The sequence below is a fragment of the Moschus berezovskii genome, chromosome 3 (genome assembly GCF_049115385.1).
Source record: "Moschus berezovskii isolate FMDL1 chromosome 3, NW_MosBer_1.0, whole genome shotgun sequence".
Lineage (NCBI taxonomy): Eukaryota > Metazoa > Chordata > Mammalia > Artiodactyla > Moschidae > Moschus > Moschus berezovskii.
In genome coordinates, this window is record NC_142462.1 from 122,050,952 (window position 1) to 122,076,051 (window position 25,100).

The window sequence follows — 25,100 nt, forward strand, 5'->3', positions numbered from 1 at the left end:
GAGTCGGTGATGCCATCCAGCCATCTCATTCTCCGTCGTCCCCTTCTCCTCCCGCCCCGTGTTTGACTACATGCACATAAATTGAAAGGAATAAGCCGCTCTTTTTTTGGGGGGGAGGGGCTGTCCTATGCGGCTTGTGGGATCTCAGTTCCCCAACCAGGGATCAAACCTGGGCCCACCGCAGTGAAAGTGTGGAGTCCTAACCACTGGACCTCCAGGAAGTCCCGAGCTGTTGACTCTTGAGAGAGAATTATGGAAACTTTCACTCTTTCAGCTTTTTTTCTTTTTCAATTATCTTGATGCAACTTCAGAATTTCATTGGAAAGTGAAAACCAGCATTGCCATGTTAACTTTCTCCACAAGCTCAAAGCACAGAAATGATGGCTGACATGGCCTAACCTTCTCATGGGTACACTTTCTGTTAGATTTTTTAAACTTTGGTAAACTAATTTTTAAAATCGTCTTTAAAAAGTTTATATATGCACATAGGTCAGAGGGTTGAAGAGTTCTTAAAAACTCACTTTTAAAAAGTTCCCCACCATCCTTCAACTTGCTCCCAGAGGCAGTCACTTCCCATCCTTCTAGCTGATTCTTTTGTCATTCACCTTCATACCTCTCTGTAACATAATGACACTGCTTCTCCTTGAGTTTTCAGTTTTAAGCATCATCTACTGACTTCCTGGAGCTGGAGGTGAGGACCATCTCTTCCTCATCCATCCACATCTTGTCCAAATCCCTGATTCTTCCCAGTTTGTAATTCTGGTTGGATTAATAATGGGTGTTCTCATTATTGAATTATGTAAGTGCTATTTAAAATTGAGTACTCTTGCCTGGAAAATCCCATGGATGGAGGAGCCTGGTAGGCTGCAGTCTGTGGGATCGCTAAGGGTCGGACACAACTGAGTGACTTAACCTTCACTTTTCACTTTCACACATTGGATAAGGAAATGGCAACCCACTCCAGTGTTCTTGCCTGGAGAATCCCAGGGGTGGGGGAGCCTGGTGGGCTTCCGTCTATGGGGTCACACAGAGTCGGACACGACTGAAGTGACTTAGCAGTAGCAGCAGTACACTTATAAGTACTTTTCTATGCCTGTAAACACTTTTCGATTTCCCTGGAGGTAGTTTTCTTTTCTTTTGCTTATTGGTGTTTAGACGCTCAGCTGTCTGACTCTGGCAACCCCATGGACTGTAGCCCGCCAGGTTCCTCTGTCCATGGGATTTCCCAAGGAAGAACACCAGAGTGAGTTGTCATTTCCTTCTCCAGGGGATCCTCCTGACCCAGGAATCAAACCCAAGTCTCCTGCAAGTCTCCTACATTACAGGCAGATTCCTTACCACCAAGCCACTGATGAATACCCTTCTTTTGCTTAACCTACTGTTAATGACCACTCAGTCGGCTCCAAAGTCTCCCCTGACCCTTCCTAAAACCCTCCTCTCAAAATATCCAAGCATAATGGGTATTTCTCAGGTTCACCTACTTGAAATTTTTTCTTCACATTTATGCTCCAGTCCGGACTTGTCCCTCCAGATCCACAATGTCTTTTGGGGACCCCCTTTGGTGCACCCCACGGGTTCCTTCACCTGTCTTGTGTTGGAGCTCCTTACACCTCTTCCTCGGTTTATTTCCTCACTTGGCAAAGTACGTGCCCCAGCTTGAGGAAAGGAGTGTGGCAGACCTTGAACATCTCAATATCTTGATTTCATTCTCGTATCTAATTAGATGATTCCAGTTAGACATCAAATTCAAGAATGTTGGAAAATACTTTTCAATTTTATAATGTAAAGAACTTTAAAGGCATTGCTCTGCTGTCTTGCAGTTTTCAATACTGCTGAAATGTCCAAAGTCATTCTAATTATTGTTCCTTTGTATGAACCTGGATTTTCTCCCAGAAGTTTATCAGATCTCCTGGGTCCTCAGCTGTTTTGCAATTCCTTGCTCAAGTATTTAAGGCAACATCAATTTTTACCCATTGTTCTGGACAGTTGGTGGCTCTTCAACCTGGAGAGCTATGTCTTTAAATGCTGGGAGTTTTTCCTGAGATCTTTCATCATTAATTCTCTCCTCCCTGAAAATCTGCTATTCTTTTTCTCTGATTTTTCTATTATCTGGATGGTGAACTTCCATCTTTTGATTTTCTTATTCTCTATTTCCTTTTCTGTTGTTTTGTTCTATTTTCCCGGGTCATATACTCAATTTTATTAAATACTGCTCAGTTCAGTTCAGTTCAATCACTCAGTTGTGTCCAACTCTTTGTGATCCCATGGACTGCAGCAAACCAGGCTCCGCTGTCCATCACCAATTCTCGGAGCTTGCTCAAACTCATGTCTATAGAGTTGGTGATGCCATCCAACCATCTCATCCTCTGTCATCCCCTTCTCCTCCTGCCTTCAATCTTTCCCAGGATCAGGGTCTTTTCCAATGAGTTGGCTCTTCCCATCAGGTGGCCAAAGTATTGGAGTTTCAGCTTCAGAATCAGTACTTCCAATGAATATTCAGGACTGATTTCCTTTAGGATGGACTGGTTGGATCTCCTTGTAGTCCAAGGGACTCTCAAGAGTCTTCTCCAACATCCCAGTTGAAAAGCATCAGTTCTTCAGCGCTCAGCTTTCTTTATGGTCCAACTCTCAATGACTACTGGAAAAACTACAGCTTTGACTAGACGGATCTTTGGTGGCAAAGTAATGTCTCTGCTTTTTAATATGCTGTCTAGGTTGGTAACAGCTTTTCTTCCAAGGAGCAAGCGTCTTTTAATTTCATGGCTGCAGTCACCATCTGCAGTGATTCTGGAGCCCAAGAAAATAAGTTTGGTCCTCGGTCATCCATTTATATTAAAAGTTGAATACTCAAAAGTGAATTGCAAGTCTGGTGCATCCAGGTAGGGCGTGGTTTCCCAGCAGGACGGTTTGGCTGGGTCATTTCACTGGGAAATCTTTTGGGCTGGCCCTGAGAGTCTCTAGATAAGAGTTTCCCAGTACCCTGCCCTGAGGGTTAAACTTGGACGTGAGCATAATTTTGGGAGTCAGATTAGGGAAGAAAGCTGGAGAGCTCACTCATTCCCGTATTTTCAACACGGAACCCATCTTCTCAGTTGTGCCTGGGGTCCACGTCCAGAGATGCTTCTGTCTTCAGAGAATAAGCCTTGGTCACCCACCAGGGTTGGGTGAGGCCATGGAGGGAAGTGGCAGTGTTTAATGGCCTCTTAAGACGTTTGACTAGTGCTCTGTTTTTAGCCTCACCTTTACCCCCATTTCCAAAGCTACCTGGTCTCTCCGGTGCTGCTAGTTGCCGGGTTTTGAGCAGGGTTGGGGTGGACTGCAGGTTGGGTTTCCTCCCAGCTTCCTTGACACCAGTTCTGGATTCAGCTTTCTAAATCAGTGACCGCTCAGCCATCTGCTCTCAGCCTTCCAAAACTCAGCTGCTGCCGTCTCCTCATCCATTCCTTTAAAAAGTCCCTCTGCTCGTGTTTTAGGAGGAGGGGGGGAGGTGGGAGTAAGCACATGTTCAATCTGCCACCTTTAATGTGGAATTTTTCTTCTTCTTCTTTTTTTTTTTTAATTATTCTTAGTGAATAAGAAGTGATATACACTCACTTTAGAAAATTCTAGAAAGCATAGTGAAATATGATTTGGCTTATATTTCCACCCGGTTATCCCCCTATCTTTTGTGGACGTCATTGACTTCCTACTGCATTTACATTATCCGTCTCTTTTTTTTTTTTTGGCCATGCCGCCTGGCTGCTGGGATCTTGGATCCCCCAGCAGGGATCGAACCCGGACCCTCGGCAGTGAAAGCACAGAGTCCTAACCACTGGACTGTCAGGGAATTCCCTACATTATCCATTTCTATATCTATGTCTCATATCAGCTGGCTTCAAACAGGCTTGGGCAAGCCTCATCTTAAGCAAACAAGGCTCTTTAGCCCATCCACCCCGCCAGCATTTCTGCTCTGCACTCACAGCTACACTGGGATAACCTTCACTTCTTCATCATCTGTCCACCCTTCAGCCCACTCTCCAGGCCTCCACCCTGGTCACACCACCAGAGCTTCTCTTGCTAAGACCACTGATGTTGCTAATGTGCAAATCCAGTGGACACTTGGCAGTCTTTGCCTTGAAAGTGAAAGTCACTCAGTCATGTCTGACTCTTTGCGACCCCATGGCTTATTCAGTCCATGGAATTCTCTAGGCCAGACTACTGGAGTGGGCAGCCTTTCCCTTCTCCAGGGGATCTTCCCAACCCAGGGATCTAACCCAGGTCTCCTGCATTGCAGGCAGATTCTTTACCAGCTGAGGCACAAGGGAAGCCCAGGAATACTGGAGTGGGTAGCAGATTCTTTACTGACCGAGCTATCAGGGAAGCCCATAAGTAAGTAAGGAAGAAAGCCTTTGCCTCACTAAACCACAATACAGCATCAACACTGTTCACCCCGCTCCCTCCCAGGGAAACACTCTTCTCTTGAACGTTGACACACTGTCCTGATTTCTTACTGCCTTTCTGGCCACTCGTATTTCCTGTGATTCCTCTGGTTTCTTCTTCTTTTCCCAAAGCCTACAACAGTGGTTTTCCACCTTGGGCTGCACATGAGAATCACCTTGGAAGCTTTTTAAAAAATACTAACACCTGGGCCCCACCCGGCCCACTGTATTCCAAATCTGCTCTGAAAGTCAAGACTCCAGGGGCACATCCTGTGCTCCTCCTCTTCCCCCATCCAGGCTGGAAAAGATGATCCTGCCCCCAGGTCCATCTCTAGCTCAGGTCCCTGCTGGGAGCTCTGGTCTCTGTCACTCAGCACCAGCTCCTGGACATGTCCTGAGGTCTCACACCTAACATGCTCCTGTCTTCCCTCCGGGTCGGAGCCTCCCACTGTCCTACCCCTCACTCGTGTCCTGACCTGGCAGTCACCCTCAGGACCCCTGTCCTCGTACTCAACACCCACCAGCCACACTTCACAGACATCCACGTCTGTCCCTGGCTCAGGCCAGGTCCTACCCGGCCTACAGAGAGAGCCTCCTGGCTTCCGAGCCTCCTTCCCATCCACTTGTGTTTCCACTAAAAATCCCACCTCCTCCAAGGCTTCTGCCAACCACCCGGGCTCAGTAAGGCCTTTGCCACTGTGTATCCCAGAGCCCTGGAGCCTGTCTGCATGGCAGTGTCATAGTGGCCAACTGTATTTTTCTATACATGGGGCGTTTAGGTTGTTAACACCATTCTCTTGACATAGTACATGGTACAAAAAGTATTGTATGAACTAAATAATAAACAGACAAGTGAAAATACGGTGCAAAAACACTTCACATATGATTTCAGGGGCTGTATGACTGTCTATCGTGGTATAATATAGTATTTGTTCAGCCTTATTTTTAAAAGGTTTTTTGACGTGTACTGTTTTAAAAGTCTTCATTGAATTTGTTACAATACTGCTTCTCTTTCAGATCTTGGTTTTTTGGCTGTGAGGCATGTGGAAATTTTAGCTCCCCAACTAAGGATCAAACCCACAGTCCCTGCATCGGAAGGCAAAGTCTTAACCACTGGACCGCCATGGAAGTCCCCTGATATTTGTATATCTTAATCCATATCTTCCAATGAACACCCAGGATTGATCTCCTTTAGAATGGACTGGTTGAATTTCCTTGCAGTCCAAGGGACTCTCAAGAGTCTCCTCCAACACCACAGTTCAAAAGCATCAATTCTTCGGCGATCAGCTTTCTTCACAGTCTAACTCTCACATCCATACATGACCACGGGAAAAACCATAGCCTTGACTAGACGGATCTTTGTTGGCAAAGTAATGTCTCTGCTTTTTAATATACTATCAAGGTTGGTCATAACTTTCCTTTCAAGGAGTAAGCGTCTTTTAATTTTATGGCTGCAATCAGCATCTGCAGTGATCCCAGGTGTTCATTGGAAGGACTGATGCTAAAGCTGAAACTGCAATACTTTGGCCACCTCATGCGACGAGTTGACTCACTGGAAAAGACTCTGATGCTGGGAAAGGTTGGGGGCGGGAGGAGAAGGGGACGACAGAGAATGAGATGGCTGGATGGCATCACCGACTCTGTGGACATGAGTTTGAGTGAACTCCGGGAGTTGGTGATGGACAGGGAGGCCTGGCGTGCTGTGATTCATGGGGTCGCGGAGAGTCGGACATGACTGAGCTGAACTGAACTGAATCCATATCTTGGGATATTTTTCTAGGCTACAGATTTTCAGAAAGGAGATTATCAGGTTAAGTAAATTAATATTTTAAATATTTAAAACATATTTTAAGTCCAAAAAATATCAAATTGCTTTGTAGAAAGGCTGAAGCTACACACAATATATGAGAACCTGGATTTCAGCCATGGCTTCCGGTGTGTTTGCTTTACTCCGCTCATCTGTCAGATGGCAGTGGTCTCTGGCTCTCCCGACCCCCATTCACCCCTACAGGGCTGTGAACAGGAGCCCCGGCGAGGGGGAACTTGAGCAGGGCCAACATCTGAGTCACCTTCAGGCCTCCTTGCCCTTAGGAATCTGAACCATAAATGACAGCTTATGGGCTGCATTTATTCAACTAATTCATAAAATGGTGATGTTCGGTGTATTTAGAACCATGAAAGTTCTCAATCTTCTAGCTGTTTCCTCCTTGGTATCACACTTTCAGGTCTGGCCCAGGGCTGGCCTTGTGGCTGCCCTTCCGAGGGAGAGGACACACGAATAAGAGGTGACTGCTGGCGTGTGTGCGGTTCTGGTAACTGAACTCATAGGACAAGCCTGCGGCCCTGAGGCCAGGGCCCCGCACACGGGTGCCCTGTGGGCAGTGCTTCCCGTTCCGCTCCTGTCCTCCTCTCCAGTTGGGCTACTGGTGGCGGAAGACGGTTAGTGCAACAAATGGCACATTCCAGTTGCACAAGGCAGCCTCTGTGAGGCCACCGCTGCCCACAGACGCTCCGGCTCAGACACACTTGTGCCAGAACCAACCCCGGCTGGGGCCGAGCCGGTTGAGGTTAGTTATTTGCTCTTGATTCTGGCCCCACTCGGTGGGAGGCCCACCTGTGATGAGACTGCGAACAGGCCAACCGCAGACAGGGTCTAAGTTCCCGTCCCAGCCCCTCTAAGAAGATGCTAGAAAGGCAGCACCCGGACTACAAAACCCCACGGAGACATCAGCGGGGTTCTAGGATCTTTGCCACAGACCGCCTCTCCCCTCTCGTTTTCTGCCTCCCAAGTCCTCTTTCCGATTTCTCCTCTTTTGTATCTCTCCATTCGCAGTGACACTGGTTTTGGATGCGGCCACTCAAACCTTTGACATCCAGACTTATTTTCCTCCAAACAAATGTCACACCTTGTCCCCAACCCCCTCTCTCACCTTCTCTACTTTTAAATCCATCTTTCTGCCTGCCAGAATGAACTCAGGACCAGCCTCTTCCCTCCATTTAAATCTCTAGGCAAATCTCTAGAAAGTATTGATGCTTTAGGGTTTCCCTGAAACACGCCCGCATTTATTTTTCCTTGGGGTCCCGCCTCTTCCTGAAGTTACTTCCGCTCTTACTCCGCATGGCCACCTCCTCCTGGTCCCAGAGCCAGTGACATTCCTTCATATAAGACCCGGCTTTTGACCCCAGTGAGCTCTTCAGCCAGATTATCCTCCTTTTTCAAAAGACAGGATCACCAATGACGTTTGGCTACGAAGGACAAGGACTGCCCCCACAGAAGACCCTTGGGTGAGTGACGCAAGCCCAAGAGCAATGCTGAAGAAGGGGCTCCGAAACCACCTGTACCCCGAGAACACTGCGGTGCGACTGTGGGGGCTTCTGAGTGACCTCTGTGTAAGGAACTGCTCCCTATGCAGACAGACAGTGCCTGGCGTCCCAGGCCGCTGGCCCCTGTGGGTCAGCACACCAGGCCCTGGCTCTCTGCACCAGTCCTGTTTCACAGATGAGAAAGCAGACCTCAAAAGGCTAAGCAACTAAAACCACACGGTGAGGACGCAGCAAGGCCAAGTTTCGGGGCGGGTAGCCTGACGCTGGCTCTGCTTCCGAGCCCACGGCAGTCCTGCCTGCACCTCCCTGCTGCCGCCACCTTGCCACCTCGTCTGGACCCCGCCCGCACACTGGAGGACGTTCAGGTCAAGTCCCTCCACTCACCGGCCGCACGCCCAGGGATGTGGCCCTTCTCTGGGGAGCTCGAGGCTGCACCAGCGTCAGCATCCTGACAAGGGAACGCCTTTCTGTCAGTTCTGGTTTTGTTTCCGGCAGAGAGTGAGGTGACGCTCAGTCAGGTCAAAAGCTCCCCGAGACCACGGTGTTCCTAGTTCTGCCACCGGGGCCGCTGGTGACCTGGAGGCCCCAGAGACTCTGCGCTGCCCTCCTGCACTGGCCTGCTGACACAGCCCGCGGGGGTCTCCTGTGGGCCACACACCCCACGCCGGGCCTCCCGGGCGCCAAGGCCACGATCGCCTGCAGCCACTCACCGGCACTGGGGTCAGCAGGCGTCTCGCCCTCCTCAGAGTCCTCCTGCTCCTGCATGGCCGGCCTCTCCCCTCGTTCCATCTGTGACATGAGGTCTGGTTTGGAAATTGCATAGTCTGGGCAGGAGGAAGAAAAGAAGATATTCTATGGGGTGAGGTCGCACTGGACGCTACAAAACTGTCACCTGTGTGCGTGTGACACCAGGAGCAACTGCCCTACTTGAGGCCGCAGTGCTGCAAACAGAAGGGCCAAGTTTCCAGCCCTTCTCCTCAGGGCATGCTGAGTGTGCACATGTGCACGCGCGTGCGCGTGTGTGTATGTGGAACCCATCTCAGGTCCTCCCGGCGGGACCAGCAATGGGGCGCACTTGCTGACTGATGGAAACCGGCCCTTGGTCATCTGTGGCTCACAGGTGGCCAATGCCCGCTTAAATTTTCATGACAAAGGCAGAAAATACTTAAAATTTTATAAATGAAAAAACTAATCTTAATAAAATCTAGAGGTCATGAAACAAAACACTGATAGGTTTTTTACATTACAAAAGGTTTCAAGTTCTTTGGAAATAGAGTCAAAAGATGATGAAACTTGAAGAAAATAGTATCTCACATACATTTATAAAATATAAGGCCAAGGGTTAACACCCACAATTATATGTATATATATATATATATATATATATACACATACATCAAAGGTAGAAATAGGTAATTCACAAACATAAAAAGATGCACAAGTTCCCATACCGATGCAAGTCAGTATCATTGTTTGTCCGTCAGAAAAGACAAATCTTTACAACAGGAGAACCTCGGTTGGCATAGGGTGCAGAGATGGCACTGTCGCACTGCTATGGGAACGCACACAGCCCTGGGGATGGCCCACGGAAGCGCCCGTGACATTGTACATGAGCACCTCTTTCCTTGGCAAACCCACCTCCCGGAATCCATCCTGCTGAAATACTCGCAGAAGTGCACAAACACAGAGAGATCCTGACTGCAACCCTCTGCAGCAGCGAGAAGACAGACTCGGGCGGCCGCTCATCAATAGTTCAATATCAACAGCATAACGGTTCACCAGGAACATTGCACTGCCCTTCAAGCGGGCCTGTGGGCTGACACAGGAGCTGTCTCTGGCTACCGTTGGTAAAGTAAGTGAGGGATCCCTTTTGTGCAAACCACAAACCACATGTGCACGAGCATACAAAATGAGAGAAACAGCATAGGCCACAGGGTCCACGGTGGCTCCCCCGGGGGAGCGGCACTGACTGGAGGGTGAGGGCTGCTCCTTATCATACAAACCTAAATTGTTGCATTCACACAATTATGCAAATACTTTAAAAAGAAAAGGGGGAAAAAAGGTATCCCATGAAAAGGTATAGATGGATAAAAGTAACAGTTTCAGCAAGTATCAAATTTTCTATGCAACAGCATATTTAATGTTTTTCTAATTTTGTGTGTGTGTGCCTGTCCGAAGAGTTCCCCACATCAGAGAAAAGGATACATGTAATACTAAAGCTTATCTTCCTAAATCTTTATCCTCAAATACTCTCATTAACAAAGGTAACAAGAATATACAGATTTGGGGGGAGGAGAGATCTCCATGAAATTGTGACCTCCTGGTGGGGACCTATGATGTTCCTTTAAGCCCCAGGGTCACACCTCATCTCTGCACAAGGGCGACGAGAGCTCTCAGTCAATGGCAGTGTTCAGGGCTGACACCTGTCCTAACTCCCGCATGGGAAACATGTGCTGATTAAATGCCATTCTCACAAGGCACCTCACACTCTGTTCAGTAAGGGTCTGCTGGACAAACTAATTTTAAGATTTATATACATACACCACTGATGTCCAAGTTTGTCCCCCTGACCCCTGTGGCTTCTCCATAGAGTGGTGTCTCTGTTTACAAGCCGTGCTGATCTGTGCTGCACTGATGTATGTGGGTATATGGGTGCCTGTTCTTGTTTGTTGGGCTCTTGTAAATGATTTCTGGGCGTTCAGGGGCCCCAAAGCTTCCTAACGAGCCCCCAGCAGGCTGGCAGGAAGCTGTGGGCAGACAGCCGTCTTCTTACCCATGGAAACCAGAGACTCGTAGTTGCCGCGCATCACGTTCTTGTACAGCTCCTTCTGCCACTCGGACAGGTTCCCCCACTCCTGCTCCGAGAAATGGACGGCCACGTCGTCGAACGTCACAGGAACCTGAAACCACACAAAAGGCTCAGCGTGGACCCACTGGAAGGCGTCACAGGGCCTGGGCCGCCGGATCCCAAAGCCGAGAACGGCTCTGGCCCCCTGGGCCTGGGTCAAAACTCTCAGGCCTGGAGCAGAAAAGGCCCAGCTATGAGTTTTCACTAGTGACCTTTCTGGAAATCAGGAGGCTTCAGCCACTGTCCTGGCCTGAGAGAGTCAGGGTCCCAGGCTGCCTGGTCCTCTTCTCCTCTAACAGGACAATCCCTGCTGCTGTAAAGCGTGGTCTGCAGACCAACAGCAATGGCAAAACTGGGGAATATGTTGGAAATGCAGATTCTCAGGCCCCACTCCAGACGCGCTGATTCAGACTCGGCATTTAATAAGATCCTATTCAGCCACTGACCCTGGTGGCTTAGATGGCAAAGAATCTGACTGCAATGCAGGAGACCTGGGTTCGATCCCTGGCTCGGGAAGATCCCCTGGAGAAGGGAATGGCCACCCACTCCAGTATTCTTGCCTGGAGAATCCCATGGAGAGAGGACGCCCGGGAGGCCACATTCCATGGGGTTGTAAAGAGCTGGACATGACCGAGCGACTAAGAAACACACTTCCAGGTGATTCATGTACACAACATGACTGCAAAGGGCCGGCCTAGACAACACAGTCCATGCATCGTCCCTTGTCCCCACCCCAGCCCTGCCTTGAGGCTGCGCAAAGAGGCAGTAGCATTAAAAAACAAACAAACAAAAAAACCAGAAAGAAAACCAGTCCACGTTCGAGTGCTCTCCTCTGGGAAACCATATTAAAACCTGACTGTCTTCTGGTGTTTCAGGACATCTCTGGAAATCACATTTTTACTGGCATTAACATGACTTATAAGTTAACTGATACAAATGTTGCACGTGACAGGGCCCTGTAACATTTCACAGAGTCTTCCCTCCACCCCGAGGGGAAACCACACTGGTCCACACTTGTCCACAGCTCAGCCCCTTGGCCTTCAATGTGCCTTTTATCCCCAGACGTCACGACTGAACTTCCTCCTACCCTGACAGCTCCGGTCACTAGGACGTCTCTCTGATCTATTACCTATGCTTTTCAGCAACAGCAGGAATCGTTCGCTCTGGGTGTGTCCTGTTCTTGTGGAGTTGGGGACCAGACATCATCAGATTGTTTTCCTTCTTACCCACAGCTTTCCCTTTCTTTGATACTAAATTCCTAAAATCCGATCCAGTCCCGGTCACTCCTTGGGAAGCCCCGGCTGGGATAAGGTTACCTTGGGAACTTCTCCGTTGCTGCCCGGGGGCAGCCGCAGGATCCAGAAGTTTCTGTTCTTCAGCAGGTTCTCCATGTTCTCCAGCCGCCTCTGCAGCAGCCCGTACTCCTGCAGCAGAGTCCCCAGCACGACCCACTTGCTCTCCAGGTGGTTGGCGAACTCCACAGCCGTCTTCTCGCAGTCAGCGATCTTCTTCTCGTTCGTGCCGGTCCTGCCCTCCAGGGTCAGGAGCCGCATGGCTTGGGCCTCCAGTTTCCTCTCCACCGCTTGGACGGCAGCCCACACGGCCAAGCGGGTAATCTCCGCCGTTGGGAGTGGGGTGTCCTTCTGGGCTGCAGCAGAGATCTGGAAGGGGGTGTCCTTTTGGGAAACCGGGCTCTGGAGCAAGGGGTCCATGTCGGTCTCGGGCACGGTGGGGGACAAGGTCAGGGGGTCTCTCTCAGGAACTTCGGGGGAGTGGAGCGGGGCGTCTTGATGGTGGGCGGAGTGGGAGAGAAGGGACATCTCTTGTTCGGCAGTGGCGGGGGGTGGATACGGGGGCTCTTCTGGGGAAGTCAGGGGGCCCTGGATCCGAGTCTCTTGCTCGGAAGCGCCAGGATACAGGAGTGAGGGTCCCTTCTGGAGCACGGGCGGCATTCGGCCAGAAGTCTCTTGCTTGGAGGCGCCGGGAGTCTGGGGTAGGCAGCCTTGCCGGGAGACAGCGGGAGACAAAGAAGGGAGTTCTTTCAGGGGAAGCACGTGGGACTGGAACAGAGTTTCTCGAGGGAGTCCGGCCGGGGCCTGACGTGGAGTTTCTTCCTGTAGGACGTTGGGGAATGACAGAGGGGAGGAGCGTTGGGTTTCCATGTCCAACTGCTGGACCTGTGTTCAAGGAAAGAAAGGACAGTGTTCAAGGCCAAGAGTCTCCAGCAGGAGAATAAATTCCGAAGATAAACACCCACATTAAAGGGGCTTCGGGCTAGGTAGCAATACGATACACTCCGTGGACATGAGTCTCTTGAGATCCTCACGCTGATCTACATGTGGATGATACCACTATTAACAACAGATAAAAGATGGTAACGCCACCTCTGCTTCTACAGAGCCATCACCTTTTCACAACATACATTGTGCAGGAGGCACCTCGCGAGTAGAGGTGTTGGAGAGGAGAAAGGATACTGGCCTTGAACTGGAACACTCGGTTTTCAGCTCCATCTATACCAATGCTGCCTGGGTCGCCCTGGCCTGGCTATTTGACTTCTCTGTTCTCAGAGTCCTCAGGGGTTAGACAGGGTCATAATATCTGCTCACCCACCTGCTACCTCACTAAGTTCTTCAAGCAATGAGCACTAAATATAGAGTAAAGCTCTGAAAAGCAATAGAGCAGAATCTTGTCAATGCCGGGCTAGCCGAAGACTGCCAGCAAGGTGGGGCTGGTTCTGTGAAGGAACTTACCTCCAAGGTGAACTCGACATCCAGCCCCACCACTTCTATTTGTATCATCAGGCAGTCGTGGTACCCATGTTCTTTCCCTTGTTTTGTCCAACAGTAAGGACACACAATTACTACCTTAAGCATCCCAGACCTTCTGATAAAAGCTGAATTGTTGACTTAATAACATTTCTCAGAGTTGACACAGTATAGGTTTGCCTTTGAAACACTGGACCCAGCCCCTGCTGGAGAGGCTGAATGGGCTACTGGGCACACGGGCTGGCTCCTGTGGCATGCAGAGAAGAGCGATACTGACACAGGTGTGGGCACGGCAATTCAGAGCCAAGGTTCCCGGGCAGAAGGTCCCCAGCGATAGGTGGACCCTGGTTGTCAGGGTCCTCCCCATGGTTCACAAGGTGGGAAGGAGGAAAAACGGAGGCATGGCAGGATGGGAAACAGCTGAAGTCAGCCAGTTCCGTGACCTGTGTCATGGTTGGTGGGGACTGGAACCAAAATAAAGACCGAGTCCTCCAATTACTTGAAGGGGGTTTCAATTATTCACACTCTCCCCAATCCCTGCCTTGCTACGTCCATGTTCAAGGAGAGCTTGTATCATCATGGAGGTGAAACCAAGGTCTTCTGAGTGACTAGCGCTGTTTCTATCTATCCAGACAATCAATATGTTTATTGGAACTGAAAAGAATTTCTTCTTTATCTATGTTTGTCAAGCACACTCTTCTTTCAATGACTCTGCTGAATGGCCAGTTATTATGTGCCAGATAGAAGTTATCTTTAAAGTAACTGAAATTCCCTTTTTCTTCTTTTGAAAATTAGCATATCCCTGGTGTCCAGTCTGAAACATAGTATGTGCTCAACACCTCTCTGCTGAATGAAAAGTATAAATGACAGTGTTACAAAATGTTACTAGAGTTAATAATGAGGGGGTTTCCCTAATAGCTCAGTTGGTAAAGAATCTGCCTGCAATTAAGGAGACCCCGGTTCGATTCCTGGGTTGGGTAGATCCCCTGGAGAAGGGATAGGCTACCCACTACTGTATTCTTGGGCTTCTCCTGCGGCTCAGCTGGTAAAGAATCCGCCAACAATATGGGAGACCTGGGTTCGATCCCTGGGTTGGGACGATCCCCTGGAGAATGGAAAGGCTACCGACTCCAGTGTTCTGGCCTGGAGAATTCCATGGACTGTTTAGTATAAAGTAGGAAAAATGTAGAGTTAATAATGAAGTTCTTTGAATCATCAAAGATGATTCATCTAAACCTGTTTATGCCTTCTAATGCTTTCTTTCATTTGTTCACTCTTTCATTTACATGTGGCTTAACTGAGACAGCATCAGGCTTTTGAGACAAGGACTGAAGATTTAAGACCTTGTTCAGGCAAAAGGTTTCTGAGGTAGTACAATCCAGCAGCTTTGCAGGGAACCAGATGTGAGGGCTAATTAGTCAGGTAAGAGCTGACAATTATTTGGCCTTTATTATGTGCCATGAACTGTGTTTTACAGGGTTTATCTAATTTACTCTTCACAAAACCCTATAAACAGGGACAATTAGAATTCTTATCCACACTTAGCACAGGAAGGCGTGGAGGTTTGGAGAGGCTAAGGAACTGGCCCAAGGTCACACAACCGTCTGGCTCCAAAGTCTGAGTTTCAGCCTACGCTGTAGGTCGCCTCTGGGCCTCACGTACCAACTGAGACAGCTGGTCCGTGTATGTTCTGAGTCCTTTTTACCTCTAAAATTTGAAGGCTCGGAGATTAAACAAAGACCTGTGGGAAGGCCCTGCCCACGGACATTCCGATTTAATGGTGGGGTCAGGGACCCCTTCAAAAAGCTCATGAAAACTATGGGTTCTCCCCCTCAAAAACACACCTGAGCACATACCCAAAATTCAGCAAGCAATCTCAAGGGCATCGCAGACCCCTGAACCCGAAGGCTCATCAACAACTAAGCCACCTCTCAACTCTTCACAGGCAAGGGCGCGACTAGACGACCATCTGAGATAGGAGTCTCAGACACAGGGAAAGTGACAAGCCTAATGCAATACAATAGGTACAGGTATGGCCCTGTCCTCACAGGGGGATCAGGGTATTTGCCTACAACTAGTAGGAAGAAGGGAAAATCCCCAGGGGCCAAGTGAGTCTCCCGGGAATGATCCAGGGGTTTAACTGGAAACAATGAAGAAAAGCTTCAGGACAGTATATAAAGCCATTAGAGCAAGGCATCTTTACTAAGTAGTCTAATCAGAGCTCAAAGGAAAATACCAGTTATTTGCTCTCTATTATTAGAGCGTCTCTATCCGTTTCCGGATTCTGAGCACTGTAGAGCCAGGAGGGGCCACAGAAGTGCATCCCCTCCACCGCCCCCAAATAAAATCCCCTGGCTCTATTTTCATCAGTCCCAGTAAACCTGTGGCTTGATATTACGCTAAGCAGAAAGAAATGGCCAAAGGGAGAAATGGAGCTTGTAAATATGATATGTAAGATTAATAAGCTTACATTCTCAAACTGTTGGGGATAGGGAGAGAATTCCTCTGGTTCTTATTTCATAGGATTTAACCCCACCCTCCCTACCCCATGTATCCTAAACGGATGGGGTCTCCAGGATTCATTCATTAGCAGAAAAATTCATCATACCTATCTTGACTTATAAAGTCGAGCCATTGTCTCCTATGACCCAATGTGGTTCACCCAGAATCATATACTATTCAAGGGTCCTGGAGACCGAGGCACTTAACAACCATTTTTAATTTTTATTTTTCATAGCGTTGCTTTTATTGTTATCATTATTATTATTTTAAAACCTGAGGCTCTGCAGAAAAGCCCTATATCCCGACCCCTTCCTGTACCCAACAGGAAACTGAGGCTCAGGGCTCTGCCTCCCATGCAGCAATCCTCCTCCCCGGCACGACTACTGCATTTTAAAGAGCAGGTCTGCGGGGAGCTCTGGAAACTGATTTTTAAGAACGGCCCCCTAATAGGGGCACACCAACCCCCAAGCCCTTCGTAGCTCGCTTCCCCAGACCCCAACCGTCCGGACACCCAGAGTTCGACCGGGCCTCCGGACGCAGAGAGGCTGGAGGCCGAGGCGCCCGAGCCCGAGGGTTACCTGCTCCCCACGCCGGAAACGCTCGGGTGGGCGCTGCCCGGCCTCCCACCCGGCCATCACCTCCCCCGGACCCCGACGGGCCGCGCAGCGCGCCGGCCCAGGCCCCCGGCCCAGAGGAGGCCGCCGCCAGGGCTGCCCCCCTCCCCGTCCAGGCCCGCGGCGGCCCGGAGGCAGGTATTTCTGCGGACGCGGGCGCCGAGCCACGGATGACTCGCTACGTGACCTTGGGGGCAGGCAGGGCCGGTCGCCGCCAGATGTCCGTGCCTCAGTGTCTCCGCTCTGCGAAATGGGGAGAGCCGCGTCAGCGCCGCGCTCCGGCCGCGGGAGGCTCGGCGGGGCCGAGCTCTGCGGAAAACGTGCGGCGGCAACCCCGACGGACGCGGCGCCGGCTCCGCAGGGAACGAGGCGCGCCGCCCCGGCGCCCGCCTCCGGGCCCGCGTGCGTGCCAGGCCCCGGGCGTCCCCGCAGGCGCGCCCGGACGGCCGCCGGCTCCCCGGCCCGGCTCCGCGCCCGCAGCCGCCCCGCTAGCCCCCCGCCTTCCCGAGCAGGGGCGCGCGAGCCCTCCGGGCCCCCCGCCCCCACGTCGCGGCGCTTCCGTCCCTTACCGAGACCCCAGGCCGGGCCGCCGAGCCCGGGACGCGCAGGCCGTCCCCAGGGCCCCGGGTCCGCGCGTCCGTGCGAGCGCGGGCCGCCCTCGCCGGAGCCGGGGCCGCCTCGGCCATGGCCCTGCGCTGTCCGGCCCGGAGCCGGAGTCGCCGCCGCCGCCGCCGCCGCCGCCGCCGCCGCGCGGCCCCAAGCAGGCCGGCCCCCCCACCCCACCGCCCGGCCTCTCCGCAGGCGGCGCCCGCCCGGCCCGGCCTTCCCCGCCCGGGCTCTCGCGGCCGTCGGGCCCGGCCTGCTCGGGGCGGGCGGGGACGGAGCGGCCGAGCCCGGCGGCGGCGTCGGAGCGGGGCGCGCGGCGGTGCGGGTGGCCCCGGCGGGCTGCGCCCCGGCCGCGAGCTGGGCCCCGGCCCTCAGCACCGGCCCGCGCGCGCGCGGCCCCTCCGCGGCCGCGGCTGCGACCCCCAGGCTCCGGCCCCGGCCCCGGGCTGCGAGCTGCGCTGCCGTCCCGGCGCCTCTTCAGCAGGGGAGCTGCACAGCAGCTGCCATGTTGATACAAACTGCATCCTGGGAGGCATGTCCCTCTCAGGCCGTTTAAAGAGAAACACTCCGAGGCTCGTCGGAGGCTGCAGGAACCCAGACAGCTCCATCTACAGCCGGTAGGAGCGAACAGTGTCGAGCGAGCAGCCGGGGCGGCGACGGACACGCCCTGAGCCCCGGGGCCAGCCCGTCGTGCCGCCCGGGCCGAACCGCTCGGGCCTCCCGCCTCCCCGACCCCGGAGGGCCGCCCCCCGGCCCCCGGCCTCTCACCTGGGGTCCTCGCCTCGCCTGCCACCCTAGGGCGAGACCCGGAGGCGGGAGAGCGGAGGAGGAATAACCGCGCGCGGCCGAGAGGCGACGTGCTGGGGTCTGGAGGCGGCTTGATTGGCTCCGACAGCCTTCCTCCCGCCGGGTCCCCCCCGGCTCCTCTCAAACCCAGAACCCGGGTCGTTCCCTTTTCAAAAACCTGCGCCTCACAAAGGGATCTGAGAAGCCCGTCACACCAAAGGAAGGAGAAAAAAAAAAAGCCCGGAGTTCATGTGACCGGGCTCTGTGCAGCCGGGGTTCCCGGGGAGCCAGGGGGTTGGGTGCTTTTTTTGTGAGACGCGCCCTGGGTGTTTGTTTTCGACCTGAAAGGACGGAATGCGGAGGCAGGCTCGGAGAGGGCCTGGGGGGCCGGCGGGCGCGGGTGGGGGCCCGAGCGGCGTCCGGGAGGAAACTGAGGCCGGCTGGTGGGACGTGACTTGTTTACCGCAAGAGCCTCTTTCGGTCCCTTGGAGGAAAGCTCTTTCGAAGGGTGGGGGAGAGCGATCCCAGGAGGAGTGGGGGGCGAGCGTGGACTGGGCGACTCCCTCTTTCCTGGACAGGTTCAGCTACACACACACGCGGATTTATGAAGTACCTACCGAGGGAGCAAGGGCGGGAAACGACACGGGGGAGAAAGTATAGGCAGGCGATGGAAGCCCAGCTCGAAGAAACTGAAGGAGAGAGAAAAGGAGTCTATTTGTTTACCTAAAGGGACCCCGGGGAGGAAGGGGTGGTCAGGGCCGGCGGGCTTGCCCCGAGAGACAACAAGAACCAGACTTAGTCGGCCGTCAGATCTCTCTTTAAAAAATGGAAAAATAACTGGTGGAGAGAAGGCCAGGGCCACCGAATCCTGTTTTCCCCTTCCCTTCCTCGGTGCTTTTCCTACCATGTGTCGGTAAACAGTACACGCACTGGTTTCCTATCCAAGACTTTTACTTGAATAATGTAGGTCAGTCCATATCCTGTTGGAGCTTGCTTTATTTCCATGCATCATTATGTTTCTGAGATTGAGTCATGCTTAAACAAGCATGCCGGGTCATTCGTTTTAACCACTGTATAGTATTTCATTGACTAAATAAAGCCTTTACTTTGCACTCCGCACAGGCGAATCCCCGTAAATGTCTCTTTGCGCACTGGGCAGAGTTGCTCTCGGAGGGACGCTAAGACACCGATACTCGGTGCTGGGGACGGGAGCGCTTTCATCCTCCTTGGACTCCCCAGAGTGCTCACCAGACAGAGGGGCCCAGCGCCACACCCACCAGCAGTGCCCAGGTCCTCATCCTCACCAACACTTCCTGATAACGGACGTTAAACCTTTGCCAGCAGGATGAGTGTGGAATGGCAGTTCATTATTTTACTTATTTATATTTCCCTGATTATTCAGGAAGTTGAGCACCTTTTCATGTTTGCTACATATTTGGTTTCTTCCTCTGTGAATTTTCTCTTCATATCCTTTGCCAATATTGCTGTTGTCAAGTCTTATTGGTTTACAGGGTTTTAAAAAAAAACACATATTCTGGATATTAATTCTGTCACCAAACACTTAAGGTGCTGCATTTAAGTCTCCCATCTTACTACTCATTCACCATAGTTGTTTTCTGTGTTCCACTCATTGTCATACTTTTTCATTTCTTTTGCCTGTTTTTGGATTGAGTATTTTTCTTAGTAATTCTGTTTTCATCAGTCACTAATTAGTTATACATCATTTTTAATGGTTGCCTTACATTTTACAATATACATCTTTAAGTTTCAACAGCCTGCTTCACATAAATTATACCACTGCACCTGTGTGCTTTAACCTTATAGTTTATCCACCGTCCTTTGGGCTGTTGGTCTTAAACGTTATAACCAGCGTAATACATTGTTGGTCGTGCATATAGCAGATATCTTCTCCCAGTCTGTCTCCTGTCTTTTCTTTTTAAATTTTTCAGAAAAGAAATTTCTTTCTTTTTAAAAAATATTCATTTGGCTGCGCTGGGTCTTCTGCGGAGTGCCAACTCTTTAGTTGTGGCACGTTAACTCTTAGTTCGGGCATGTGGGATCTAGTTCCCTGACCGGGAATGGAACCTAGGCACCCTCCATTGGGAGCTGGGAGTCTTAACCACTGGACCACCACGGAAATCCCTGTCTTTTCTGTTAACATTTTTCATGGTAATATGTTACACAGGAGAAGGAAATGGCAACCCACTCCAGTGTTCTTGCCTGGAGAATCCCAGGGTCGGGGGAGCCCGGTGGGCTGCCGTCTATGGGGTTACACAGAGTTGGACACGACTAAAGTGACTTAGCATATGTTACACAAATATTTACATTAAATATAATTAAATGTAGTACTTTAACTTTAGGGTTTGTACTTTTATTTTTATTTTCTCCCCTATCCAATGCCTTAAGGATATGTCTCAATTTTTTATTCTAAATTGTTTACAGTTTAACTTGTACACAGATCTTTAATCTAGAATTAATTAACTTAGGTATGGTATTGGGTTTTTCTTCTTTTTGCAGCTTGAGGCAGTTGTAAAATAACTTAATGTAGCTTTTTACAACTGTGTATTCTATAGTATTTTTTCATTTGGTGAAATTTTAACTGTTAATGTTTTTGGCATTGTGCTTTGTACCATTTATTAAATAAAAATTAAAAAAAAAAAAAGATAAACCGGTCAGCACCAAAAAAAAAAAAAATAGAATTGATGCTTTTAGTTTTTAATATAAGTTGCATCTCTGCTGAGATATAATTCCCATAGCATTAAATCCCTTCATGTAAAGTGTACAGTTTGGTGGTTTATTGTGTTCACAGAGTTATGCCCCTATCACCATGGCCCAAGTGTATAATGTTTTTATCACTCTAAAAAGAAACCCTGTACCCAACAGCAGTCATTCTCCGTTTGCCCCTGATACTCCCACTCAGTCCTGGGTAACAACTCATCCACTGTCCATCTCTATAGATTTGCCTATATGGACATTTCAAATAAATAGAATCATGTAATATGTGGTCAATGTTTACTGGCTTTTTATACTCACATAATGTTTTTAAGGTTCATCCACGTTGTAGCATGAGAGTATATCATTCCTTGTTATTGCCAAATAATACTGTGTTGTATGGATAGACCCAAATTCAGTTATCAGTTCATCACTTGCTAGGTTTTTAGATTGTTTCTACTCTTTGTGATCAAAAATGCTGCTGTGAACATTTGTGGACAAAATTTTTGTATGTACGGATATTCTTATTTCTCTTGGGTATAAACCCAAGGGTAGGATTACTCTTACTTGACCAAATACTTAATATTTTCAGGAACTGATAAATTGTTTTCCAAAGAAGCTGCACTTTATATTCCCACCAGTGGTGTAAGAGGGTCCCGACTTCTCCACATCCTCACCAATACTTAATTATCTTTCTTATTATAGCAATCTCTGGGTGTGGAGTGGTATCTCACTTTGCTTTTTTAAAAAATAATTTTATTTTAATTTATTTTTAGGTGTTCTGGGTCTTTGTGGCTGCTTGGACTTTTCTCTAGTTGTGCCTACTGGGGGCTACTCTTCATTGTTGCAGGCTTCTCTTTTGCGGTGGGGAACTAAGCTACAAACAGCCAGGTGTGGCCAAAAATAAATAAGTACAGACTCCTCGGGGACATCCCCCATAGTCCAGTGGTTAAGACTCCACCTTCCAATGAAGGGGCTGAGTGTTTGATCCCTGCTCCAGGGACTAAGGTCCTACATATGACCAATAATTAAAAAAAAAGATTTACCCATGTTGTAGCGTATGTCACAGATCTATGTATGTGTAGATCATGTTTTGCTCATCCTCAGTCAGTTCAGTTCAGCCACTCAGATGTGTCCGACTCTTTGCGACCCTATGAATCACAGCACGCCAGGCTTCCCTGTCCATCACCAACTCCTGGAGTTCACTCAAACTCACCTCCATCGAGTTGGTGATGCCATCCAGCCATCTCATTCTCTGTCGTCCCCTTCTCCTCCCGCCCCCTATCCCTCCCAGCATCAGAATCGGTTCCAGTGAGTCAACTCGTCACATGAGGTGGCCAAAGTATTGGAGTTTCAGCTTTAGCATCAGTCCTTCTAATGAACACCCAGGATTGATCTCCTTTAGAGTGGACTGGTTGGATCTCCTTGCAGTCCAAGGGACTCTCAAGAGTCTTCTCCAGCACCACAGTTCAGAAGCATCAATTCTTCGGCGATCAGCTTTCTTCACAGTCCAACTCTCACATCCATACATGACCACTGGAAAAACCATAGCCTTAACTAGACGGACCTTGGTTGGCAAAGTAATGTCTCTGCTTTTTAATATGCTATCTAGGTTGGTCATAACTTTCCTTCCAAGGAGTAAGCGTCTTTTAATTTCATGACTGCAATCACCATCTACAGTGATTTTGGAGCCCCAAAAAACAAAGTCTGACACCGTTTCCACTGTTTCCCCATCTATTTGCCATGAAGTTATGGGACCAGATGCCATGATCTTAGTTTTCTGAATGTTGAGCTTTAAGCCACCTTTTTCACTCTCCTCTTTCACTTTCATCAAGAGGCTCTTTAGGTCCTCTTCACTTTCTGCCACAAGGGTGGTGTCATCTGCATATCTGAGGTGATGAGTAAATTGTGAATAATGTGAATTATTGTGAATAATGCTGCTATGAACATGGTTGTATAAATATCTCTGAGACGCAGCTTTCAGTTCTTTGGGGTATGTACTCAAAGCTGAATTGCTAGACATATGGGTTCCGTTTTTAATATTTTGAGGAACCACCATGTTCTCCATAGCAGTTGCACCATTTTACTTTCCTATCAACAGTGTACAAGGGGTCCAATTTCTATGCATCCTCACCAACACTGATCATCTTCTGTTTTGTTTTGATAGTAGCCATTCTAACAGGTGTCAGGTGGTATCTGATGGTGCTTTTGATTTGCATTTCCCTGCTTCCCTGGTGGCTCAGATCATAAAGAATCTGCCTGCGATGCAGGAGACCTGGGTTCAATCCCTGGGTTGCAAAGATTCCCTGGAGTAGGGCATGGCAGCCCACTCCAGTATTCTTGCCTGGAGAATCCCATGGACAGAGGAGCCTGGCGGGCTACAGTCCATGGGGTGGGAAAGAGTCGGATGCAACTGAGCAACTAACACACATATTTTTCACTATGAATTTAGTTCTATAATTTTATAAACTTTTGCTATATTTTCTCCCTCAAGATTAACAGTTGTATATTTGACACATTAATAGTAAATATTGTGTAATCAGTTGAAGTTTTTTGCTATGAACTTATTATAATAGAAATTGTTCCAAAAAGCAAACATGTAAGGCAGTATTAAAATGTCAGCACAATGTGTTTTGTTTTTCTTCTTCAAAAATGTTTTATGTATTTGGCTGTGTGAGGTCTCAGTGGTAGCACAGGGGATCTTTTAGCTGTGGTGTGTGGGATCTGGTTCCCTGACCAGGGATCAAACGCAAGTTGCCTGCGTTGGGAGCTTGGAGTCTTAGCCACTGGACCACCAGGGAAATCTCTGTTTTTTCTTAAATAAGTGGTTAATCTTTTTTTAAAAAATATTTTGTATATTTTTATTTATTTCTCATTTATTTTATTCTCATTTATTTATTTCTCAGTTTATTCCATTGTGAGTATAAACAGTGATCTGAATAAAATTGCTTATTTGGAATTTGTTGTAATTTGCTTTGCAGCCAAATTTTGTAAATATTCTATGTATATTTAAGAAGAACATAAAATATCTAATTGTTTTTCAGATTTTCTATATTCTTACTAATTTTTGTCTGTTTTACCAATTACAGAGAAAGAGGTATGTAGAAACACGCCATTGTGATTTTTTCCTATTTATTCGGTCATTCTTTGCTTCTTGTGTTTTGAGCTCATGCTGTTAGGTGCATTGTCCATGCCCCGTCACCTCAGTGGTGTCCGACTCTCTGTGACCTCATGGACCACAGCCAGCCAGGCTCCTCTGTCCATGGGATTCTCCAGGCAAGAGTACTGGAGTGGGTTGCCATTTCCTTCTCCAGTGATAAAGTATGAAGTGAGTGAAGTGAAGTCACTCAGTCCTTTCTGGCTCTTTGCGACCCCATGGACTGCAGCCTCCCAGGCTCCTCCATCCATGGGATTCTCCAGGCAAGAGTACTGGAGTGGGTCGCCATTTCCTTCTCCAAGGTACATTGTACCTTACTTTTTTCACATCAGTTCAGTTCAGTCGCTCCATTGTGTCCAACTCTTTATAAACCCATGGACTGCAGCACGCCAGGCCTCCCTGTCCATCACCAGCTCCTGGAGTTCACTCAAACTCATGTCCATTGAGTCAATGATGCCATCCAACCATCTCATCCTCTGTCATTCCCTTCTCCTCTCGCCTACAATCTTTCCCAGCATCAGGGTCTTTTCAGATGAGTCAGTTCTTCACATCAGGTAGCCAAAGCATTGGAGTTTCAACTTTATCATCAGTCCTTCCAATGAACATTCAGGACTGATTTCCTTTAGGATGGACTGGTCGGATCTCCCTGCAGTCCAAGTCACTCTCAAGAGTCTTCTCCAACACCACAGTTCAAAAGCATCAATTGTTCGGCACTCAGCTTTCCTTCTATGGGGTCGCACAGAGTTGGACGCGACTGACGCGACTTAGCAGCAGCAGCAGCTTTCTTTATAGTCCAAATTTCACATCCATACATGGCTACTGGAAAAACCATAGCCTTGCGTGCTGTGATTCATGGGGTCACCAAGAGTTGGACACAACTGAGGGACTGAACTGAACTGAACTGACTAGACAGACCTTTGTTGGCAAAGTAACGTTTCTGCTTTTTAATATGCTGTCTAGGTTGTCATAGCTTTTCTTCCAAGGAGTAAGCGTCTTTTAATTTCACGGCTGCAGTCACCGTCTGCAGTGATTTTAGGAGCCCCCAAAAATAAAGTCTGCCACTATTTCACAACATCAGTTCAGTTCAGTTCAGTCGCTCAGTCGTGTCCAACTCTTTGTGACCCCATGAATCACAGCATGCCGGGCCTCCCTGTCCATCACCAACTCCCGGAGTTCACTCAAACTCATGTCCATCGAGTCGGTGATGCCATCCAGCCATCTCATTCTCTGTTGTCCCCGTCTCCTCCCACCCCCAATCCTTCCCAGCATCAGAATCTTTTCCAGTGAGTCAACTCGTCGCATGAGGTGGCCAAGAGTATTGGAGTTTCAGCTTTAGCATCTGTCCTTCCAATGAACACCCAGGATTGA

General features: G+C 49.3%; 1 protein-coding gene across 2 annotated transcripts in view; it reads right to left on the bottom strand.

Moving 5' to 3' along the window:
* ZNF777 (zinc finger protein 777) overlaps nt 1–18,040 on the bottom strand; it is a 28,492-nt gene extending 10,452 nt beyond the window's left edge. The window contains exons 1-4 of one of the 2 annotated variants that reach the window (XM_055421452.2): nt 17,846–18,040; nt 11,907–12,767; nt 10,516–10,642; nt 8,453–8,566 (exon numbers count right to left, since the gene is read on the bottom strand). In XM_055421452.2, coding sequence (XP_055277427.1) covers nt 8,453–8,566; nt 10,516–10,642; nt 11,907–12,752 — 1,087 coding nt within the window. In that variant the 5' untranslated portion in view covers nt 12,753–12,767; nt 17,846–18,040. Of the gene's footprint in view, nt 1–8,452; nt 8,567–10,515; nt 10,643–11,906; nt 12,768–17,040; nt 17,172–17,845 lie in introns of those variants that run through there. The other variant, XM_055421451.2, reaches the window with a different exon arrangement.
* Between the last annotated feature and the right edge of the window lie 7,060 nt (nt 18,041–25,100).